The sequence below is a fragment of the Lissotriton helveticus genome, chromosome 11, assembly GCF_964261635.1.
Source record: "Lissotriton helveticus chromosome 11, aLisHel1.1, whole genome shotgun sequence".
Taxonomy (NCBI): Eukaryota; Metazoa; Chordata; class Amphibia; order Caudata; family Salamandridae; genus Lissotriton; species Lissotriton helveticus.
In genome coordinates this window covers 90,744,783-90,768,886 of record NC_136072.1, presented here as the reverse complement: position 1 = coordinate 90,768,886, position 24,104 = coordinate 90,744,783, and the positions used below count along the sequence as shown (strand labels likewise).

The 24,104-nt window shown below is 44.2% G+C and overlaps 1 protein-coding gene across 1 annotated transcript in view; it reads left to right on the top strand.

Annotated features, from left to right (window-relative positions):
- Positions 1 to 24,104, top strand: part of SLC2A2 (solute carrier family 2 member 2) — a 175,714-nt gene that overhangs the window by 13,777 nt on the left and 137,833 nt on the right. Inside the window, exon 2 of the mRNA XM_078666635.1 lies at positions 23,501 to 23,596. Coding sequence (XP_078522761.1) covers positions 23,501 to 23,596 — 96 coding nt within the window. The remainder of the gene's footprint in view (positions 1 to 23,500; positions 23,597 to 24,104) is intronic.

The window sequence follows — 24,104 nt, the reverse complement described above, 5'->3', positions numbered from 1 at the left end:
CATGCGGTTAAAGACCGCGTTTGACTTGGTCCCCCGAGAGCGCCTGTGGTCTGTTCTGCGGGAGATGGGGTTTCCTTTGCCCATCTTAAATTTGTTGGCCCGTATGCACAATGAAAATTATGCATGTATTCGGTGGGGTACACAGGAGCAGAAAAACGATAAATCCCGGTAAATAGAGGTGTCCGCCAGGGATGTGTCCTGGCACCGACCCTTTTTTCGTTGTTTGTTAATGGGGTTGTCTCATTTTTATCTGAAATCGATGCCGATGCCCCCACCTTGGCCGGTGTTAAAGTCCCTGCTATGCTTTTTGCGGACGACACGTTACTGGTATCCAAAACACCTGTGGGGCTCCAGAAGCTCTTAGATCGTTTTTGTCTATTTTGCAATTTGAGGGGCTTGGTAATTAATACATCTAAAACCAAGCTCCTTTATTTTAACCCTAGCAGGAAAGCCAAATCTACGCTTACACTTGACGAGGTCCCCCTAGAACGTGTAAAATGTTTTGACTATCTAGGGATAAGGATATCAGATCAATTGAAATGGCACCCACACATTGAGAAAATGGCCTTAAACCACAAGCGCGTTATGGGAGTCATTGAGAGGGAACCCAGAGCTTCAATATCTAGACCCATAGCACCTGCACTGGAGATTTATGCTGCAAAAGCTGTAGGTTGTGCATTGTATGGAGCCGAGCTCTGGGGTTTTAACAATGTTGATCCCCTCGTTACGGCAGATAATACGTTTTTAGAGAGCTCGTCTCATTACCTAGGGGCACTCCAACTAAGTCACTCCAGTGCGACATGGGTCATCGTTCAATCAAAGACCTAATCACTCTGCGCCCGCTTCTCTATTGGGCCCGCTTGTGGCGCACTCCCGAGCTATCTAGCTATGCAGATGGCCTTAGAGAAGTCATGAACATGCAGGGGTCCCACAATATCGTATGGCTTGCTAGTGTAAAAAAGTTTTTATTGTCTATTGGTTTTAATATTGCATGGGAGTCAGGTGTATCGGTGACAAAAATGGAAATTAAAAGAGCATATTGGACATGGGTTGATGCCCAAGACTTCAGAGATACCAACTTGGGCAGGTTGACAGATGAGTTCCGCTTACACAAGACAGTATATTGTCTTGAACCCTATCTGGACTTCATTAGGAAACCCAGAGATAGGGCACTTTACATCCAGTTTAGACTGGGAACTCTTCCGGTTCGTCAACGTACATGCAAGTGGAAACCACCCAACCAAACACCTGCTAATTGCCCGTTTTGTACCGATGTACCCGAAACTATCCCGCACTTTTTCTTTGTATGTCGCGCTTATAACAAACCTAGGTCGAAATGGTTAAAACCTGTCTGCCATCAGCTTGAGACCAATAATCACTCTTTCGCCCTCAGAATTTTGCAGACAGATTCTAACACCACCCTAGCTTGTGGGGTGGCCAAATTCCTTAGTTGGGCGTGGGTGATCAGACGGAAAGACTTATGTTAACCATATAAGGCGACCATTTTTTAACGTTGCTCAAAGCTGTAATTGGTTTAATAGATTTTTATTATTGTTGTATTCTTGTGTAATTGCTGTTTTTAATGTATGCCTTAAATGAATTGTGATTTTAACTGTAAATGTGCTTTTTAAGATATTTCATATCGAAATAAAGCTTTGTACTACTACTAAATGGACACACATTTCATGAATAAAATAACAGAAAGAAATAAAAGCTTGATACCCCTGCCTGAGCAGACGCATTGATGCTCACAGCACGACTTGTTTGTCTTAGTCGGTCTAATCACCCCCTCTATATAATTGTTTCTCGACTATATGTTGGTCTTTGTAGAGTTTAATGTGTTATACTATGCTATGTTAATCTTGATTTGTAAAGTGCACCATATTTCCAAAGGACTTCATGGTCTTGATACAGAAAAAATGAAAGTGCTGGTTAAATGACATATAAAAACTCAAATATTTAGTTGCATGGAATACACAGAACCAGCATTATGGGGATAAACCTGGTTGCTGGTATTTTCTACAAGGTAACCTGTCCTAGACCCTTCAGAGGGGAAGAGAAATCCCCTCATAATGAAGTTGACGGAGACAAGCAATCAGAAGGATGTGCTCTTAGAATAAGCTCCTTTTACTCTAGGCACTATTAGTAGTACTGCTGCTGCATTACATGGCCTCAAGGATCTGATGAACAGAGTTCACCATTTGTCTTTAATAGACTTAGGTCCTCTTTTACACTGTTGGGCTTATTATAATGCTGATCGGACACGCGTCTGACCGGCATCGAGTCGGAATGGAAACCGTCTGACAAATTAGGATGCGACCGCCCAAGAGGCGGTCAGAAACATCCATTTTACCATTGCGGCTTGTGCTGTGGTTGGAAAAGATGGAGAGAAATCACACAACCAGAAACTAGGGATGTGTGTCACTCTCTGTGCAGCCAGCTCAGCATTTCTCTAGGGCAGATTGTGCGTGCCTATATGTGGCCCTAGAGTGTATGGGAGCCTTGTAGAAGGTTGTTGTGGCTACAACTTCCTGCAAATTCCGATTCACATGGCAATTTCCTCAATAGAGGCACATGTCTGAATTTCATCTGTACACAGACAGCTAGGGCTGGTGCAATAGTCAGGCTATTGCAGGCAGCTGAGTACCAGTGCTACTACATGTGGCACCATGGTGGTACCAACTTGAAATAATGGCCTTAAAAGGTCTTATTGCTAGAGGTAAGTAGGGTGACCAAATGGTAAAATATCACTTAGTTAGAAACGCTGACAATCCTTCTCACTCTCCGTACACCTAGCATGGGCAAAACTAATAGTTATGGCTTTAATTGGTTAATGTGTGCAAATAGCACATGTAAAAGCTTGAATCATGTTGATAAGAAACTTGTTAAATATATTATTCGGTGATTGTGCACACTGTGTTCAAGTATAGTTACTTGACCTTTGAGTTTCATGATAGTACCGTATGACAGACAGCACACATCTCAGTGTAGCACACAGCGATAATTTTTCAGAAGACTGTTTACAATTTTCAGTATAGCAAGTGCATTACACACCCCTTGAGTTTACAATTTTCAAACTGTCTAACCAGTGTAGTAGCACCCAATTATGTCATTTGACACCATTTCCAAAATCACAGACAACAGGGCAAACATCAGGGCATATACAGCTGAACAAGCACCAAAAATATATTCCTGAATACAGGAAGTCAGATTATTCAATGTACAGGGGGGCTCCATCTCCCAACATCTCAAACAATTTGAACATTTAACCAGACGCGAGCTCAACCAATGGCTACATGCATCCACATTGGTTCAGTATCATAAGGCCAAAAGAATTCCACGAGGCTTGAGACTTTCAGTTAAAGCAATGCTTTTCAGACGTCATCAGAACAGCATATTTATTCATGGATAAATTATATGCAATCCAGAATACATGTTCTTTAGATCTGATTCTATTACTTATTGAGGGACTATCAAAAGCAATACTTAAACTGGGTCGAGAAATTCATACCACCAGAAGGGATCTGGAAGAAAGATTGGGACCTGATACTTGGAAGATAACATTAGAAGGCATTATTCAAAAACTGGAAACTTACAGCAAGGAACTGAAGGAGGGAAAACTTCGAAAGTTCAAGCGGGACACTATAGACTACAAACTAAATTAAGTGCATACCTGGGCAGAGATGTACTCTTAAAGATGTTTTAACATAGAAAAAAACAACTACTTCATCAGAAGAAAATGTAGTGTCAGAAGGGGAAATTTATACCAACCGAGCACCAGTCAAACAGATGTTGTGTAATCAAAGCACAACTTTGGAATCCACAGAATCATTGCAACCTATAGTTCACATTCCTTTTTTGTCCCAAATCTTGGATGCAGGACAACCTCCAGAACCACACAGTTCAAAAGCATCTCGTTCTATCGCAAAACAAGGAGAGAAAAAGGAAAAGCGTGCAAAAACTTTCTATGCAAAAAAAACGAAGTAGATACTCAACATATCATTGACATCAACATGGATGGATGGAGATATTAAACAAAGGAACATCATTTGTACTGACATATAACACCAACAAATTGGATTGTGAGATAGCATTTTACAAATTTATGGAGAATTTAAGATTGAGACATTACTTTTCCAATGTGATTCCACCCAGAGATGATGAAGATGAAGCAGAGGTCCTCGAGTTTCAAGCGAAGAGTAACTTTCAAGCCCCAGTCTCCCATAAAGTGTTTGATACGTTTGAGATTTTAGTGAAGAAAGACATTAAAAATCCACATTTCAGGAAACAAGGCATGCAAAACATGTCAAAATCAGAGGAGAGTGGGTTAAGTGCACTGGCAAACAATCCAGATATTACCTTTCAATCAGCCGATACAGGAGGGGCTCTTGTGATAATGGACACCGAGTATTACCATGCTAAAGTCAACCAGCATGCTACAGATCCATTAACATATATGACGTTGGAGCAAGATCCTACCCACACACTGACTGCAAGATTTTGGACAAAAGCCCTTGAAATTGGGTGGGTCAGTTCGTCAACCAAATCATTCTTGATGGTTTCCAACCCAGTGAGACCCCGCATATATATGTTACCAAAGATCCACAAAGACCCTCAAGATACTCCTTTTTGACCCATAGTGTCAGGGTGAGGTTCATTATTTGCACCACTAGGCAAATATGTGGATCATTTTCTTCAGCCTTTCGTTCAAAAATAGAGATCGTATGTGAAAGATACCACAGATTTTTTACTGAAGTTACAAACTCTTTCAACATTTGACAAAGAGAACTGGTTACTTTGCACCATAGATGTAGCTGCACTATACACTCCAATCCCTCATTCAGAGGGCATGGAGGCGGTTGAGTGGGCATTACTACCGCAAATGAACATTTGAATAGAAAACATATTCACCTTGGAACTTCTTCACTTTTGTCTCCATCACAGCTACTTTCAATGGCAAGAAAATGACTACTTACAATTGACAGGTACATCTATGGGATTAGCGGGAGCACCAGCATACACCAACACATTCACGGCTAAGTTTGAAGATGATTAAATTTTCCAAGATCCAAGTTGGAGAAACAATCTAATACTGTACTGCAAACTCATTGATGATATTTTTACATATTTCACATATTGTTTGTCGGAATGAGGTGTATGAGGCCACCAGTGGAGAGTGAATATTAATACACTGGAGACAAGCACAATAAATTACTGCCATTGTTTCTATGGATATACTGTTACCATTGATGCCAACCCTGTACCTGTTATTTTTCCCTTTTTACAGATTAAACCCTGAGGAAGGGACTAGGTCCCGAAATGCATTAGGCACGGAGACCAAATATTGTTTTATAATTTAGTTGTGTGTTTTGTAAAGCCCTGTAGCAAATCCTGTAATGTGCCTATAATTAGTTAAACACTTTTGTGAATGTCAACATATGTAGTGTTTGTTCTGAAAAAAATAAATGAAGATTTGAGACATTCAGAAACTTGTATCATGTCGATGAGAATAGTTTACACTTGTTATATATTATTCAGTGATTGTGCGCACTGTGTTCTAGTTTAGTTACTTGACCTCTGAGTTTCAAATAGCACTAGGTCATGCCCATGGTTGGATGTGTTAGCACATGAACGTCAGACATAGTGGTTTTGCCCCAGTGCCTGCTTTTTGTAGTTGTTAAATGTGCATTCAGTGTGATGCTTGTTTTTGTATTTCTGTATTCAGGTTTCTCTTTAAGGATAAAATCCATATTAAACAGACACCTTCATTATCACAATAGGCGTCAACCATAACAAAATAACAAGGTCTTAGTAATGCCATGATTTTGTATGTGTTTTATTAGGAAGCACATAATGTAGCAAATGCAAAAACAATGCCCTCACATCTTTCAAACTAAGGCATATCCACAACTAATGAACTACATTCAGATTTTTGGAAAATGCTATTTTCCATAGCAACGGTAATGTGTTAATCAAAATTATCAATGCGAGGAGTGCTTCGTTACGTCAGATTTTCATCACCATCACTACATGTAATAACCTCCGTAAATCAACAAAAAATAACACAATTTCTTTAGGCTAGGCTGCCTTCTGGCTATGTTTGTGCCATAGAAATACCATACACATATACATATACATACAGAGATTACCAAAAATGCAGTCTGTGATTTCAATTCTATATTTGAGCAGGAACATGATTTTTCCTACAAAACCTACTTCTACTGAATAAACCGACCATGCAATATTATACGTAAAAGTAATTTTCATTTTACAGGCTAGTTAGCCATCATTTCGTATCCATATCTAATGTTCCTATGGAAATGTCAATTACCAACAACATCTTAAGCTGTAATAAAATTCACCAAGGAAAAGAAAATTAGTTTTGGTTTTTTACTTACCACAATCACTGCTGGCACCAACATGCCTTGTGATGCTTGGTGCAGTTAAGATCTATCTTTGATATGCTGTGAACAGACGTGAGAGAGCCAAGCCCATTCGAGATAATTTTGCTGACTGTGAAATATAATATATAGCAAGGATGCTGGTAGTTGTGATTTGATAAATTACAATGAAATGGGCAAACCTACAAAGGTATGTTTGCATTGTAGATCTCCGAACCTGTAGCTCTACACCTACCTCGAGCTGTAAATCTCCTCATGGATGAAATCCACCATTTCGACGTGGAGAGCTCTTCTTAGATGTTGACTTGTGAGTCTGTACCCTCTCAAATGAGGGGGTGGAGACTGCCATGGCCATGTCCAAAGTTACTATTGATAACTTTTTTTAATTAAATTAAATCAAGTCAAACATGTTAATGTTCCCTGCTCTACTCTTTACAGCATCATTTGTGTTGAATGTTTCACAATCGGGGATGCAAGCTATGCGTTATTATATTTGTTATTTAAATGTTAAAGAAAAATCAGTTTTGCATTTACAATATGTTTTATTAAAATATTATTATTGAATAAATATATATATTAAAAATAACATTTACTTTTTTTAAAAATAATACATTCAAATAATAATTTAAATGAATGTTAAATCAAAACTGTATTTAATTCAATGTCTTTTATGCTTCCTTGGGAGGCAATGCAATTGCATACTTCCATTAATTTGTATGGAAGCGTATTGCAGTACCGGTAGTTGACCATCTGCGGTGCTTGACTTTCATCAAGCCTGGACTGGAGAATAGTTAATCCTGTTTTGTCAGTATTACTACTATAGTAGTTTTACATTTGTATTTTGTGAATTACAGTTTCTTACTCTGATACAAATGTGTGTTCTGTACTAGTATATCTCTCCCCGAACCCTCCTTCAATATCCTTAAACTCCTTCCATTTAAGAGTAAGTATTTCCTATTTTTCACCCTCTCCCACAGGTCCCGCACACATTAACTACTAGATTGTAAACCATCTCTGCAGTCCCATAAGCAACAATTTACTGAAAAGGTGCCCTACAAAATTCATTAGGGAAATTGATTGTGCAAGATATTTTCACCCTTTTTAGGTCTCGCTCTCGAGACCTATTGTCGTGGAGTTGCCTCTCAAGGGAGACAGACCGGGGCACGCTCGGCGATTCTGGTGTGTGGACGCGCACGTCAAGCCTGGCGCCGTGCACATCTCTTGCTCCACATTCACACTCACGAAAGCACACACACACACACACACACACACGCGCGCACACAGGCACACACACACACCCCTCCTCCCCATTACTTCACCGGGCTCTTGTTCTAATAGCAGTGAAAGAAATACAAGAAGTGCCCTCATATAAAAACGCTTTTTTAATAATACGACTCAAATTATTTTCCTCTAAACGCTCTCTCCAAAATATATATATATTTTTTTAACCAAGGTCTACTTTACCCTACCCATTCGCTCCCTCTGGCCACGGGAACCCCAAACCCCAGGATCAAAGTACGTAACACTTGCCAGATATTTCCGGCAGCTGTCGCCCACTTGCTGTTTCGATCGCGATACGACGGCTGCCTAGTGACAACGCCGCAAATCTTTACTACACGACTTTACAGCCTCCCTACCTGCAACTTGTTCTCCGCACCTCGGTGCATTGCCGGATACTGGACGCCCCGGCGCTGATTGGCCCGGCCGCGGTGGTCACTGGAGTACGGGGATGCGGGGTGCACGTTAGGCCACGGACCGAGTTTCCTGGTAGGAAGGCGGAGGAAAGCAAAGTCCAAAGCCCAATCTGGCTGTCGCCCCTCCCCGGTTCCTCCCACCGCTACCGGCCCTTGGCTTTCAGTTTCGTTTCTCTGGGTCCGTGGCGAGGATCGGTAGGGAAAAATATTTCTTTGTGGGGGATAAAAGTGCCAAGCTGTGTGGTGCTCTGCGCCTGTTATGTCCATACAACAACACCCACAACAGCAAGGAACTCTTCAGCATCGTCAAAGAGCTCTCCAACCCCAGCGCCGGAAATAACAACATCACACCCTCGCAAGACCTCTGCGACTCACTCGCCTCCTTCTTCCACCGCAAGAGCGCCGACATACACAACAGCTTCAACGCACCAACCACGCACCCAACCACCAAAACAACGCCCCCCACCACCACCCTCTGCAACTGGACCCCGGTCAGCACCGAAGACACCACCCGCACGATGAACACCATCCACTCCGGATCCCCTACCGACCCCTGCCCCCACCACGTCTTCAACAAGGCCGGCTCGATCATCGCACCCCAACTCCGGAACATCATCAACATCTCCTTCAACACCGCCACCTTCCCGGAGAGCTGGAAGTATGCCGAGCTCAGCGCCCTCCTAAAGAAACCAACAGCGGACCCCACCGACCTCAAGAACTTCCGCCTCATCTCGCTCCTCCCTTTTCCTGCCAAAGTCATGGTGAAGACCGTCAACATACAGCTCACCGCCTTCCTCGAGACGAACGGATCCCTCGACCCCTCACAATCCGGTTGCCGAGCCAACCACAGCACCGAGACCGCCCTAATCGCAGCCACCGACGACATCAGATCCCTGCTTGACAACGGGGAAACAGCTGCCCTCATCCTCCTGGACCTCTCTGCAGCATTCGACACAGTCTGCCACCGCACTCTAATACAGCGCCTCAGCAACATCGGAATCCAAGGGAAAGCACTGGAGTGGATCACCTCGTTCCTCGCCGGAAGATCCCAGAGAGTCCGCCTCCCCCCGTTCCGTTCCACGGCCACCGAAGTAATCTGTGGCGTACCTCAAGGATCCTCGCTCAGCCCCACCCTCTTCAACGTCTACATGAGCCCCCTCGCAGCCATCGCACGCCAACACAACCTTAACATCATCTCATATGCCGACGACACCCAGCTGATCCTCTCCCTCACCAACGACCCGGCCAACGCCAGAGGCAGCTTACACAAGGGAATGAAGGACGTCGCCGAATTAATGAAGAACAGCCGCCTGAAGCTGAACTCAGACGAGACGAAAGTCCTCAGCCTGGGACGACTCCTGGTGGCCCCCTGCCCTGGGCACCACCCCCAAGCCAACGGACCACGCACGAAACCTGGGCTTCATCCTGGACTCCGCCCTCGCAATGACCAGACAAGTCAACACCGTATCGTCATCATGCTTCAACACCCTATGCATGCTCCGCAAGATCTTCCGATGGATCCCCACCAAAACCAGGAAGACGGTAACCCAGGCACTCGTCACCAGCCGAATGGACTACGGGAACACCCTCTACGCGGGAACCACTGCGAAACTACAGAAAAGACTTCAACGCATACAGAACGCCTCCGCACGACTCATCCTGGACATCCTCCGCCACAACCACATCCCCGCCCACCTGAGAGACCTGCACTGGCTCCCCGTCAGCAAGAGGACCACGTTCAGACTCCTCACCCACGCACACAAAGCTCTCCATGACCTGGGCCCCAAATACCTCAACAACCGCCTCACTTTCTACACGCCCACCCGCCAGCTGCGATCGACCAGCCTCGCCCTCGCCACCGTACCACGCATCCGCAGAGCCACCACTGGAGGAAGATCCTTCTCCTACCTGGTGGCCAAGACATGGAACTCCCTCCCCATCCACCTACAGCTGACCCAGGACCATCTCTCCTTCAGGAAGAAACTCAAGACCTGGCTCTTCGAGCAGTAACGGACCCCCCCAGCGCCTTGAGACCCTTCCGGGTGAGTAGCACGCTTTACAAATTGTTCTGATTGATTGATTGATTGATTGATACGTCCTTTCTTTGAGAAAAATACAATTTCTTCATGTTCAAAACATTCATGAAAGGTATGGCATTTGGATTATGATTTGTCGGGAACCGCTATATTCTTTTTACATCTAGTAATTCAGCTTATTTTGCTTCAATAATACTTTAGGGATAGTTTTAACAATGCTAATGTGATTTTTTGTATTTACAGTTTTCGTTCCACATTCAACAAGCATTGGCAAAGTCGATAGGTTTCGCCTTTGCAAAACATATTGGATTTTTTTTTTACATGTTGCACATCCATTGGCATTGAGCTTCTGTGCAACATGGCTCAGCGTAAACAAGTATTAAAAATGCAATAGGTCTCGTCTTTCATTAAGTTAAAGCCATTTGCTTTGCTATACAATACCATTAGCAAAGAAAATGGCTTTAACTTAATCAATGGCGAGACCAATAGCGTTTTCAATGCTTGTTGTAAATGGGCAACACCCCTGCTTTCCACCAACAGGTTGACAAGCAGAAAATGCAGTAGAATGAAGAGCTTTTTACGAATGTGCACCAAGATATCCAACTCTGCAAGGAAATGCTTTCTACAATCTTATCAGAATTGGGGGCTTTCCTTTTTTCTGGTAGTAGGTCTAACACTCGAAATAGGGTGAGTTGAACAAGGGTCTTTGCCAGCCTTAAAGGTTTGCACAAGGAAATGTCATCCCTTACTGAAACATCATATTGACCAACTGCATATTGTGATCTTACCAAAGGAGAACATTAATTTGAAAACGTGGGTGATCAAGTGATCAGCCTATTACCAAATGTCTAAACTCCGACACGACTGCCAGCATCTTTCTCTAATAGGATTGTACTTTTGTAATTATCTGCTTCAAGTCCCGTTTGTTTAATTCTATTGAGTGATTATACTTGGCTCAAGGCATTTCTTTCTACACAAGACAAACACAGTGCGTTTTTATTTATCCAAGGAGATCCTTTTTATGTCTGTAATCTCCAACAATGACCAGATTTGGTTAAATTCTGTGATACTCTTGAAGGCTTGATAGATTCAAAGAGAAAGATTGATGGATTTTGTAATCTCCACCACCTTGGGACTGCACTATTGATATCTACCTTTTTCTTTGTGTTGATGAATGATCATCAAGAAGTTGCTGTAATTGAAAGAGACAATTGAAAGAGGAAACTCAGGAGTGGGAATTCAAGCTACGCTCCTCACATATTGGAAGTTGATGACATGACAAGACTATAAACATTGCTACTTAAACATGATGCCCTGTTATACTTAAAGGAGGTATTAATTTCTATAACTGTCCATCAGTGAACACTTAAGTTTGCAAAAACTCTTACATGGGGTTTCTTTGTAGGGAGCACTACATAAAAATGTTTTCTTTATTTTTATTTTATTGTTATTTATCTTGCACAGATCCATTGATGTAAGTAGGTAAACACTAAGACATAGAAATACAATAACATCACATGCTGTTTACAGATGTGTGATGTAGGTCGCTCCCCCTCTACACAGCTCTGCCTGTGTGCCCCTGCCCCAGCTGCCACTGCTGAGGACTCGCTCGTAAGTCTGCTCACCTTCTGCTTTCTGCATTTCCCTGTTGTGTCCTGACTTTTGTTTTCCCTTCCGTTCTCCCAGCTGCCCCCTATCTCCGTGTCCTTTTGCCTTCTCTGTGTCCTTTTGCCTTCTCTGTGTCCTTCTGCCTATCTCTGTGTCCTTTTGCCTTCTGTGCTACTCATTTTCCCCCCTTGTTTTGGTGCCCTGTTTTGCTTTCTGTGCCACTATTTTACCCCACAAGAGATAACAGAGCTTCAGCAACGTACTGTCGTGGTAGAAAAAGAAACTCAGCGGATAGGTACCACAGTGGGGCGCCATGACGCAGAACTAACTCAACTTCAAGGAAAAGTCGAGGACCTCGAAAATCGACAAAGGAGATCCAACCTTAAAATCTACGGAATTCCGGAAGGACTAGAAGGATCGGACCCAAGGGCTTTTTTGGTGAAACTTCTACCACGTGCCTTTCCGGATCTCTCCGACTGGGATTGGGACTCCCAAATTCAAAGAGCACACCGACTCCCACTTGGTCTAAAACGACAGAATAGCAAATTTCCACGACCACTCTTAGTACATTTCGGCAATTTTCTGCTTCGACAAGCGGTGTGGCAAAAAGCCAAACCTAACACTCCAATAACTATAGACAATCTTACCATCTTTACTCGCTCAGACCTTAGTAAAACTACGATGGATAAAAGATGGGAAATGCGTAAATTAATTGATCCAATCATTAAAATGGGAGGTCAAGCATATTTACAGGAACCTGCCCGACTTAAAATGATCGTGAATGGGCGTACAAATTTCTTTAGCGATGTTCAGGAGGCTCAGGCATTTCTAACTAGTGTTAATAGGAGCAAAGACTGAGCAAAGACTGAAGGAAAGAGGGGGATCACCCCTACATGTGCTATATCAGTACTAGATAAATAGAAGTGGGGTCACGAAGGGAGACAGGGCACTGCATTATTAAACACTTAATCACTTAATCACTAAAATCTAATAAGCATTAATTAACTGATTATCACTAGACAGCTATGGATGTATAATTTACCAAGTCAAATATCACACATTGATATGAAGATAAGATTAGACTGATGCTGCATCCCTGATAGCTGTGGCTCCAGTGGGCGGGGGGGGCACTCAACTCCACTGCCGCAGGCGCTGCGTCACCAATGGCAGCAGTTGGTAAGGGGGGGGGAGGTGGGGGTGGATCTTCGCAGAGAGGGGAGGGAGTGGATGGAGTGGGTAGGAGGGGGTGGGTGGGAAGAAAAAGGAAAAAAAAATTCAACCTGGCAGAGGGACATGTCATGAGACATGAGATTGTAAAATATATTTTTTGCTTGGATTTACTTAATGAATTGCTAGGATCAGCAGAAATGATGGAACGGATGTCATTTAGCGACAAAAAAATGAAAAATACCTTTAATCTGGTAAAGGTACTGAACGTAACATTTGATTTTGAAAGAAACTTTTTTTTACATTTAGGACTCCATATTAAGATGCTGTTTATTGTCATTCTACTCTATATTAGTGATGCATAACATTAAATGTCTGGCTTGGAACGTCTCAGGGCTGAATAACAAACGCAAAAGACGGTTAGTTGGAGAAGAATTAAGACTCTATAACCCCCATTTAGTATTCTTGACGGAAACACATATTACAGATAAGGACAGAAAACTGTTGAATCAACTAGGATTGGAGTTGGTAGCAAGTTCAAGTGTGGTATCTCTAACTAGGGGAGTTGCAATTCTGAAAGATAAAAGATTCAAAGCAGAAATAATTAAATCAACTCACGACAAAAGGGGAAGGTGGGCAATTACTCAACTTTGCATTAACAATATGAAGTTTGTAGCCTGTGTTGTATACGGTTCTAACATAGACGAACCCAGAATATTTGATCAACTAAATATAGCACTATTAGACTGGGAGGGAGAATTGATAATGATGGGAGATTTTAATTGTATCTTGAACTGCCAAATAGACACCACTCGGCCAGGTAATCAGAAACGTATGTCTAAAACTAGAAATTCTATTCTAGATCTATGCAGGATGCATAATGTTAAAGATATATGGAGGCATCTACACCCAAATATTCCCGGTTACACATACTACTCAGCACCTCACAAATTATGTTCTCGACTAGACATGGCTTTTGCCTCAGATCTTTTGCTCAACTCTTTGTCTATGGTCATTTACCCCCGTATTTCATCTGATCATAACCCTATCATGGTGGAAATTTCTATCTCATCGAATCGTAAGCCTCCCAGACCTTTTACGTTTCCTAGGAAACTAATATCAGACATGACCTATATTTTACAGCTAAAACTCCATATAACAGAATTTCTAGACATCAACAAAAACTCTGCTTCATGTCTTACAATATGGGACGCTTGTAAGGCAGGTATTCGAGGGTTTACACAATCTTATGTCCTGAGACAGACCTCTGAAAAACGAAAAACTGATGCAGCTTTGACTTCTGATATTGCTGCTGGAGAGATTCAGTTAGCACTAGCTTTAAGAAATAACCTACCTACCCTGGAAATCTGCGCAAATCTCACCCAGCTAAAATGTAAGACCAAAGAGAAACTTTAAAAAAAAAATAGTGCACAGATACATAAATATACATTTTTGAATTATGAGGGTGGAGATAAAATAGGCAAAATTCTGGCCTTTAAAGTGGCCGAAGATAGAGTAGACTCCACGATTACTCAAATAACGGGACTTGACAACAGGAAATACAGTCTACCAAAGGATATCATCCAACAGTTCGCTAAATATTACGAAACTTTGTACACCCCTGAAAATATACCCAGCGGCTCTGTAATCGAGAATTACTTAAAAGAAAACCCAATGAAACAGCTAACTGAGATTGAAGTAGACGCTTTGGCCACAGGCATAACGAGAAAGGAATTAGAATAGGCTATATTATCATTGCCTGTGGGGAAGGCAGCAGGGGAAGATATTATTCCACTAGAAATATATAAACAATGCTTAGATGAACTAATACCTTTTCTTTTAGAAGTTATAACATATATTAGCAGGACAGGGCTGGCCCCCAGATCTTGGAATAAAGCTAAAATAATATTTTTCCACAAAAAAGGCAAACCCAAAGAGGAGATGGGCTCATATAGACCGATATCCCTGATCAACTCAGACGCAAAATTTTTCGCAAAATGCCTGGCCAAAAAACTTGCACCATTAATGCCCAGAATTGTAAACATTCAACAGCACGGATTCATAGCAGGGAGAGATACATCTGCCCACGTCAACACATCAATAACAGCATTTGATATAGCTGAGATAGAAGCCACCCCCCTTGCTATAATAGCGCTTGACGCCGAAAAGGCATTTGACCGGGTGGGATGGGACTATTTATGGTGTACACTTGGCTCTTTGGGCTTTGAAGGGGAGTTCCTAAATGGGATTCGAGCACTTTACGACAATCCAACGGCATATATAAGCTATGGAGGGCTTACCTCATCATGTTTCTCAATTTTGAGGGGCACCCGTCAAGGGTGCCCTCTATCACCTCTACTATTCGCCCTCTCACTAGAACCATTCCTAAAGGCCTTGGATATCCAACCAGAAATAACCTCATTTAAGTCTGGCCGGTATAGCTTAAAAATTACTGCATACGCAGACGACATTGCTATTTATACGTCTGAAATAACTAAGTCTCTAAGTGCTATTAATATCAAAGCATTTAAATTCAGGACAGTTTCAGGGTATAAATTGAACACACATAAAACTCAAATAATAGCTAACTTTGTTCCCCCTGTACCGGTACCAGAAATCTGCAAGGTTGCCACTTATCTTGGAGTTAAAATCACTTAAAATATTAAAGAACTTAACGTTATTAATTATAACGACCTAACAAAAAACACCATCTCTACTTTGAAAAAATGGCATCGACTTCCACTAAATTTAATTGGCAGAATGAATCTGATTAAAATGAAAATAGTACCCCAATATTTATATTTGTTTAGATCAATCCCTCTGATCTTGAATAAATCTTTTTTTAAACAATTAGACAGGATCTTTGGTAACTTCATCTGGGGATATAAGAAGGCTAGAAGATCAATAAAGGTACTGAAAAATCAAATAGAGTCTGGTGGCTTAAATTTCCCTGACTTGAAACTATACTTCTGGGCTTCATATGTAAGACGCATACGGTCATTATTAAATCTGGAGGACACATTATTTTATCATCACTTAATGCTAAAAGGAGATTCTAACCAATTCTTGTTACACATAACAGACCCAAACTACTACAAACGAGTCAAGTTTAAGACTGCACGAGATATAATAAGAGTATGGAAGGATATTCTTGAATACTGTAAAACCACTATATATCATTCTCAGATGATTCTATGGAACAACCCCGGTCTACCGAGCATCTTTAGCGACGGAGAATTCCGCAGATGGCAGCTGAAAGGCATAAAGGTTCTGGGTGATTTGTACAACTTTCAAGGCATGTTAGACTTTCCCACTTTGAAACTTTTATATGATCTCTCTGAAACACACAGGTTTAAATATTTACAAATATATGACTTTTTAGTACGTAAAAATAAAATTAATAGTGTTTCAAGTGGTGGTATCTGGGACTACTTAAATTCTAGAAAAGAGAAAGCAATTATTAGTTTGATGTACAAATTTCTCACAGGCCTGAGTCCTAACGACAGCGATCTATTAGCTCAAAAATGGAACTCTAAACTGGGAACTAATTTTACAGGGAAACATATAATACAATCTTACACCAATATCCATAATTCTGTACGGTCATCTAGCTTAAGACTCCAACAATACAGAACCACCTACATGCTCTATTATACGCCAGAAAAATTCTCGAAATGGCTTACAAACAACGCTATGGGAGACAAAACCAAATGCCCAAAATGTGCTAAATATGCGGCCGATCTGGCGCACATGTTGTTTTCCTGTCCAAAGCTCGAGAAATACTGGGAAGAAGTGGGAAATATAATGACTGCTAAAAATATCCTTAGCTCTCCGATAACGGTGCCTATAGCTCTATTTGGTTTACATCCGGCCAATCAACCACGATCGGTGTGAGCATCAATATTAATTTCATGTGCTAAATTAATATTAGCTAGGGCATGGATTAGCCCTAATACACCCAATGTTATGGACTGGTGGTATCTAGCTATCGAAATTAAAACAATGGAGGGTACTCTAGCAGAATTAAGAGGTACTAGGTCTCTTAAGAAATTTGAGAAAATTTGGGGAGACTTAGATTAAACTGAATAACGCTAAGACTAACCCCTTCAGACAAATTGATTATGTTGTTATATTTTTAGTTTTTATGCTATTGATTTTATGAATTTCTGTGATATTTTTTGGTATATTTACGAGACATATCTGATTTTACTTATACATTTTCTGTACCTAAACAAAACTCTTGTAAAAATTAAGGTCATTTAATTCAAAACACAGAATGATGTGAAACTACTGCGAAATTTTCTGTTCCGTACCAGGTGAAAATAAAATAAAAATATTTAAAAAAAAAAAAAAAGGGAAGAAAAAAAAAATGAAAGAGGAAACTCAGGAGTGGGAATTCAAGCTACGCTCCTCACATATTGGAAGTTGATGACATGACATGACAAGACTATAAACATTGCTACTTAAACATGATGCCCTGTTATACTTTTCTATCACTGTCCATCTGTGAACACTTAAGTTTGCAAAAACTCTTACATGGGGTTTCTTTGTAGGGAGCACTACATAAAAATGTTTTCTTTATTTTTATTTTATTGTTATTTATCTTGCACAGATCCATTGATGTAAGTAGGTAAACACTAAGACATAGAAATACAACAACATCACATGCTGTTTATGTGTGATGTAGGTCGCTTCCCCTCTACACAGCTCTGCCTGTGTGCCCCTGCCCCTGCCCCAGCTGCCACTGCTGAGGACTCGCTCGTAAGTCTGCTCACCTTCTGCTTTCTACATTTCCCTGTTGTGTCCTGACTTTTGTTTTCCCTTCCGTTCTCCCAGCTGCCCCCTATCTCCGTGTCCTTTTGCCTTCTCTGTGTCCTTTTGCCTTCTCTGTGTCCTTCTGCCTATCTCTGTGTCCTTTTGCCTTCTGTGCTACTCATTTTACCCCCTTGTTTTGGTGCCCTGTTTTGCTTTCTGTGCCACTATTTTACCCTTTATTTGTGCCGTTTTTTGCTTTCTGTGCCACTGTTTTTCCCCCTCGTTTCATTCCCCGTTTTGCTTTCTGTGCCACTGTTGTCCCTCTCGTTTTGTGCCCCGTTTTTGCTTTCTGTGCCACTGTTTTCCCCCTCGTTTTTTATGCCCCATTTTTTGCTTCTGTGCCACTCGTTTCCCCTGCCGCTGTGTCCCCTGCGGCCCTGCCCCCCTGACTGCCCACTGCCCATTTGCTGCTCCCGCCTCCCACCTGCCAGCTGCTCCTCCCTCCCACCTCCCCATATATGCCCATATATGCCGGCCGCTGTGCGGCGAGGAGAGCAACACTTGACCCTCCTGTTAGGTCGGTCCCCCTCCGCACAGCTCCGCCTGTGCACCCCTGCCCCAGCTGCCACTGCTGAGGAGTCACTCGTAAGTCTGCTCACCTTCCGCTTTCTGCATTTCCCTGTTGTGTCCTGACTTCTGTTTTGCCTTCCGTTCTCCAAGCTGCCCCCTATTTCCGTGTCCTTTTGCCTTCTCTGTGTCCTTTTGCCTTCTCTGTGTCCTTCTGCCTATCTCTGTGTCCTTTTGCCTTCTGTGCCACTCATTTTTCCCCCTTGTTTTGGTGCCCTTTTTTGCTTTCTGTGCCACTGTTTTCTCCCTTGTTTTGTGCCCCATTTTTTGCTTTCTGTGTCACTGTTTTCCCCCTCGTTTTGTGCCGTTTTTGCTTTCTGTGCCACTGTTTTCCCCCTTGTTTTTTGTGCCCCATCTTTTGCCCCTGTGCTACTCGTTTCCCCCGCCGCTGTGTCCCCTGCGGCCTGCCCCCCTGACTGCTCACTACCCATTCACTGCTCCCACCTCCCAGCTGCTCCTCCCTCCCACCTCCCATATATTCCGACCGCTGTACCGCCACGCCGCTGGCCAGCAGAAGGCGCGCATCATGCAAGCCTGTCTGCGCCCGTCTGTGCCTGGACTGCGCCCAGCGCCAGGAACCCTGGCCCCCATACACACCACGACGCCCGCCTCTGCTACAACTCCAGCACTCTCCACGCACTCAACACCGGGAGATCTCGCACCTGCTGCCAGGTCGCCCCAAAACGCACCCAAGGACCCTTCCCCTGTTGGAACTGCAGCTTCACTAGCATCCCGCCCGCCAACTCACCCAACATGGACAACAACTTCCTCAGATGTATCCTGCTCAACACCCGCTCCGCCCACAAACACGCCGTTGAACTCTGGGATCTACTTGACACCAACGCCTCAGACGTCGCCTTCCTGACAGAGACCTGGCTGACCCCCTCCTCTGCACTTGACATCGCCATAGCCATCCCGGAAACCTACAAGATCACTCGCAAGGACTGCACCAATGGAATGGGAGGAGGAATTGCCATCATCCACAGAAACACACTCAAAATCTCGACACACGCCGGCGATACCCTCAGCACCGCCGAACACCTGCACTTCCAGATCCACACCGACCCCAACACCACCCTCAGAGGCACCCTCATCTACAGACCCCCCGGACCCGACCGCAGTTCAGCGACTCCATCAGCGACCTCGTCAGCACACATGCCCTCGCCTCCATGGACCACATCCTCCTCGGGGACCTGAACTTCCACCTCGAGAACAACAACAACATCAACTCCTCCACCCTGATCAACAACCTCTGCAACCTCGGACTCAGACAACTCGTCACAGCACCTACACACTCCGCCGGCCACACGCCTGACCCCATCTTCTCAGTGAGCACCGACGTCTTCTTCGACCACACCACCTAACTCCACTGGACCGACCACCTCTGCATCCACTTCACCTTCTGGAAACCCACCACACACCACCGCACCCAGCAGATGCCTCGTCGCAGCTGGGGCAAGATCACTGAGGACCAGCTAACCACCGCCCTCGTCCAGAGCCCACCCGCAGACCCGACCAACCCCGACGCCGCAGCCCGCAGCCTCAGACAATGGATCAACAACTGCGCCCTCGCCCCGCTCAAGAAGCCCCCCAACACTCACACCAGCAAGAGAGCCAGCTGGTTCACCGAAGACCTCCAGGCCTCCAAGCGAACCTGCCGAAAACTTGGAAAAATCAGGACCCGCGAAAGAACACCGGAAAGCTACACATCCCACAGGAACGCCACCCGCCGATACCGTCAACTCATCAGATCCGCCAAAAGGACCGCCTTCAGAGACCACCTAGACAACAACGCACACAGCAGCAAAGAGCTCTTCAGCATCGTGAAGGAACTCTCTAACCCCAACACCAAAGACAGCCCACCGTCACAAGACCAGTGCGACTCGCTGGCCACCTTCTTCCATCGCAATATCGCAGTCATCCACGACAGCTTCGACGCCGTCACCACCCCGACAACAGCCGACACCCCCGCTCCCACGACCACCACCCGCACTAACCGCCTCCTCCTCTGGACCAACGACGACGACACCATCAAGATCATGAACACCGTCTCCACTCTGCATCCCCGGAAGACCCCTGCCCACACCACAAAGCCAGCAGCACCATCGCACCCCACCTCCGGAAAACCATCAACATCTCCTTCGAGACAGGGACCTTCCCGGAGAGCTGGAAGCACGCAGAGATCAATCCCTTACTAAAGAAACCCAAGGTGGACCCCAAGGACCTCAAGAACTTCCGCCCCATCTCCCTACTCCCGTTCCCGGCGAAGGTCATTGAAAAGGCCGTCAACAAACAACTGACCAGCTTCCTCGAAGAAAACAACATCCTGGACCCGTCCCATTCTGGGTTCCGCAGCAACCACAGCACCAAAACTGCCCTCTTCGCCGCCACCGACGACATCAGGATCATGCTCGACAACGGCGAAACCGCGGCCCTCATCCTCCTGGACATGTCAGCCGCTTTCGACACAGTCTGCCACTGCACACTAAGAGCACGCCTCACCGACGCCGGAATCCAAGAGAAGGCCCTGGACTGGACCACCTCCTTCCTCTCCGGGAGAACACAGAGTGTCCGCCTCCCCCCTTCCGCTCCCAAGCCACCGACATTATTCTACGGCGTACCCCACGGCTCATCTCTCAGCCCAACGTTGTTCAACGTCTACATGGCACCACTCGCTCACGTCGCCCGACAGCACAACCTAAACATCATCTCCTACGCCGATGACACCCAGCTGATCCTATCGCTTAGCAAGGACCCCCACACCGCCAAAACCAACCTTCACGAAGGAATGAAGGCCGTCGCTGAGGAACAGCCGACTGAAGCTGAACTCGGACAAGACGGAGGTCCTCATCCTCGGCTCCACCCCCTCGGCTTGGGACGACTCCTGGTGGCTGACGGCACTAGGAACACCCCCTACACCCACCAACCACGCACGAAACCCAGGGGTCATCCTCGACTCCACACTCTCCATGACAAAGCAGGTCAACACCGTCTCCTCCTCCTGCTTCAACACTCTGCGCATGCTTCGCAGGATCTTCAAGTGGATCCCCACCGACACTAGAAGGACGGTCACCCAGGCCCTCGTCAGCAGTAGACTGGACTACGGCAACACACTCTACGCAGGAGCCCCGGCCAAACTCCTGAAACGACTCCAACGCATCCAGAACGTCTCTGCACGCCTGATCCTCGACATCTTCCGCCGCAGCCACATCACACCCCACCTGAAAGACTGGCTCCCCATCAACAAGAGGATAACCTTCAAGCTCCTCACCCACGCACACAAGGCACTTCACGACACCAGACCAGCGTACCTCAACAGGCGACTCTGCCTCTACAACCCCGCCCGCCAGCTCCTCTCCGCAGACCACGCCCTCGCCACCGTTCCCCGCATCCGAAGAGTGACTGGCGGCGGCAGATCATTCTCCCACCTCGCCGCCTAGACGTGGAACACCCTCCCCATCTGCCTACGGCAGACCAAAGACCTTCTAACCTTCAGGAGACTCCTCAAGACCCGGCTCTTCGAACAGTAGCAGCATTCCCCTCCCCCTAGCGCCTTGAGACCCTCACGGGTATGTAGTGCGCTTTACAAATGCTATGATTGATTGATTGATCAATTGAATAAAACTAGCCTATAAAATATCAAAGTTTTAGTATGTACAGATATCTCCAATATTTACAGAAAGGATGAAGAATCACATTATAGACACAAAGTAAGAGGTCCAAGTTTCTGGTGACAATTTGTCCACATATTTTTCTCTGATTGGTCAGTTTTCTGTAGAAGCAGTTCGCAGTAATAATCTAATCTAATAATTAAGGCAACAACTTGTTCAATAGGGTCAAAACAACCATAGAACTTGAGAGCAGGGGTGCAAGTAGGCAGTCAAAAATATCTGTCCATTGTCTCATCCTGTCCAAGCACATACCTTGGGCATAGCACACATATTTACCTTTTGCTGACAGGCATTTCTGAGTCCAGAAAATCATGTCAATTCTTTTCGTGGAAATGTTTTTCTTTAGCACTGTGCACAAGCCGGGAGGTAGACTACCTCATTAGGTACAAAGTGAGGAGGAAGCTGGCTCACCCAGGAGGACATGGGCACGCAGAAACAAATCCTTCATCAACACATTCTCTACTAGACACAAATCTAGTTTGGTCTGTGTTGTGTTGCTCTATATAATCTATGCCACCCACTCATTCACTCTGGCACCTATACTGATATTATGCCATAGGCAAAAACTGATTTTATTGTCTGGTTAATTTCTGCTTTACTGCCATTTATTTGAGGCTTCCCAGACCATGTACTGGGTCTCAGAATACAACATAATCTGTACTTACACTTATTTAAAAGTAGTTGAATGTTAAAATTGGAGCTCCCCACTTACTTACATATGCAGAGTTGGTATGATGCACCAGAGTAAACTGTCAGAGGTGCAGGCGCATTACATAAAGAACAAGGGGCAGAGAGACTGTAGCCAGAGCACAGCTAGAAGGAGATGCTGTGCTTAAAATGAGCCATGGTTGAAGATGGGACCCACAACACTCATTTTTGGGGACTCACACCTATTATTTCTAATTAGGTTTTGACCTAGAGCAAGGGAGAGAACAACACACAAGGTGGATAGGAGGAAGAGAACGATGAAAAAACTGTGACAAAGAAATGAACAGGGATGATGAGAAAGAACCTAAACTAGTGAGATGAAGGGGCAGGGCCTGCCTGGTGGTGAATAATAGAGGCATGAGGTGAAATTAAGACTATGCAGCCTTGGTATTCAGATCCTCTGACAGTCTATACTGCCAGTTGTAGGCCTCTGAGCAAAACATTGGACCCCAACACTTATTCTTTTACAAATTAAGCACTGTAGGGATCTCCATAGCCAGGTTAGTATTGCAGGTAGCCAGACTTTGAGGGTAGTCACAGATCACACACTTTGCAGAAGCATTGAATAGCTTTGATTATAGCGGGGAAGAAAAAGCAGCCACAAGGAGGACTAGAAGTTAATATAAAGCACTCTTCAAAAATCCCTTTGACCCCAGATGGCAGTTATGAATAGGCAGCAGCATAAGTATACTAGACAATTGATTTTACGTGGAAGGGAACAGTATTATGCTAGGACATGTGTATTTTTTGTTGGTCGCCATTACCTGTCTGTGGGGTGTTTATACTGAAAGTTCAATGTGAGGTATTTAAACTTTTGTGTGTCATCTTTTCAGCATTTGACCGGAGCCCTGATTTTGGCAGTTTTCACGGCGGTACTGGGCTCCTTCCAATATGGGTACGGAATTGGAGTCATCAATGCTCCCCAACAGGTATGGAATTAGATTCACTGTTGCATGTTAACTTTGCATTGTAAATGGGTTCTTGATATCAAAATAAGATTATGGTCAGCATTTATTCTGTAATAGGGCTGCACCAACACTCACCATCACTCTCATAGACGTGGCCTGAGTAATGCCAGTGCTGTAAAGAATCGCAATCTCTTTTAGATACTAGCGGTACTCTTAGGCTGTTAGTACTCATTGTAAGTGATTTAAAACTTACATTTGGTTGTTGTTTATAACACTGTTGGAAACACCTCCTGAAACTTTCTGTTCTACCTATAGATGGTAACATTCTTTAAGTCACATGAGTAAGACATTTGGGTGTAGATTGTAAAAGAGGCCATAGATGTGTCTGCAAACACACTAGAACAATTCTGCACCACCGATGCACAACAGAACTGAAGGAATGCTTAGGAGGTAATGAGGAACAACCTTAAAGTGGGATAGGATTCAATCTCCTCAAGATCCACTGCACACTGGTAGAGTGTTTGGAAAA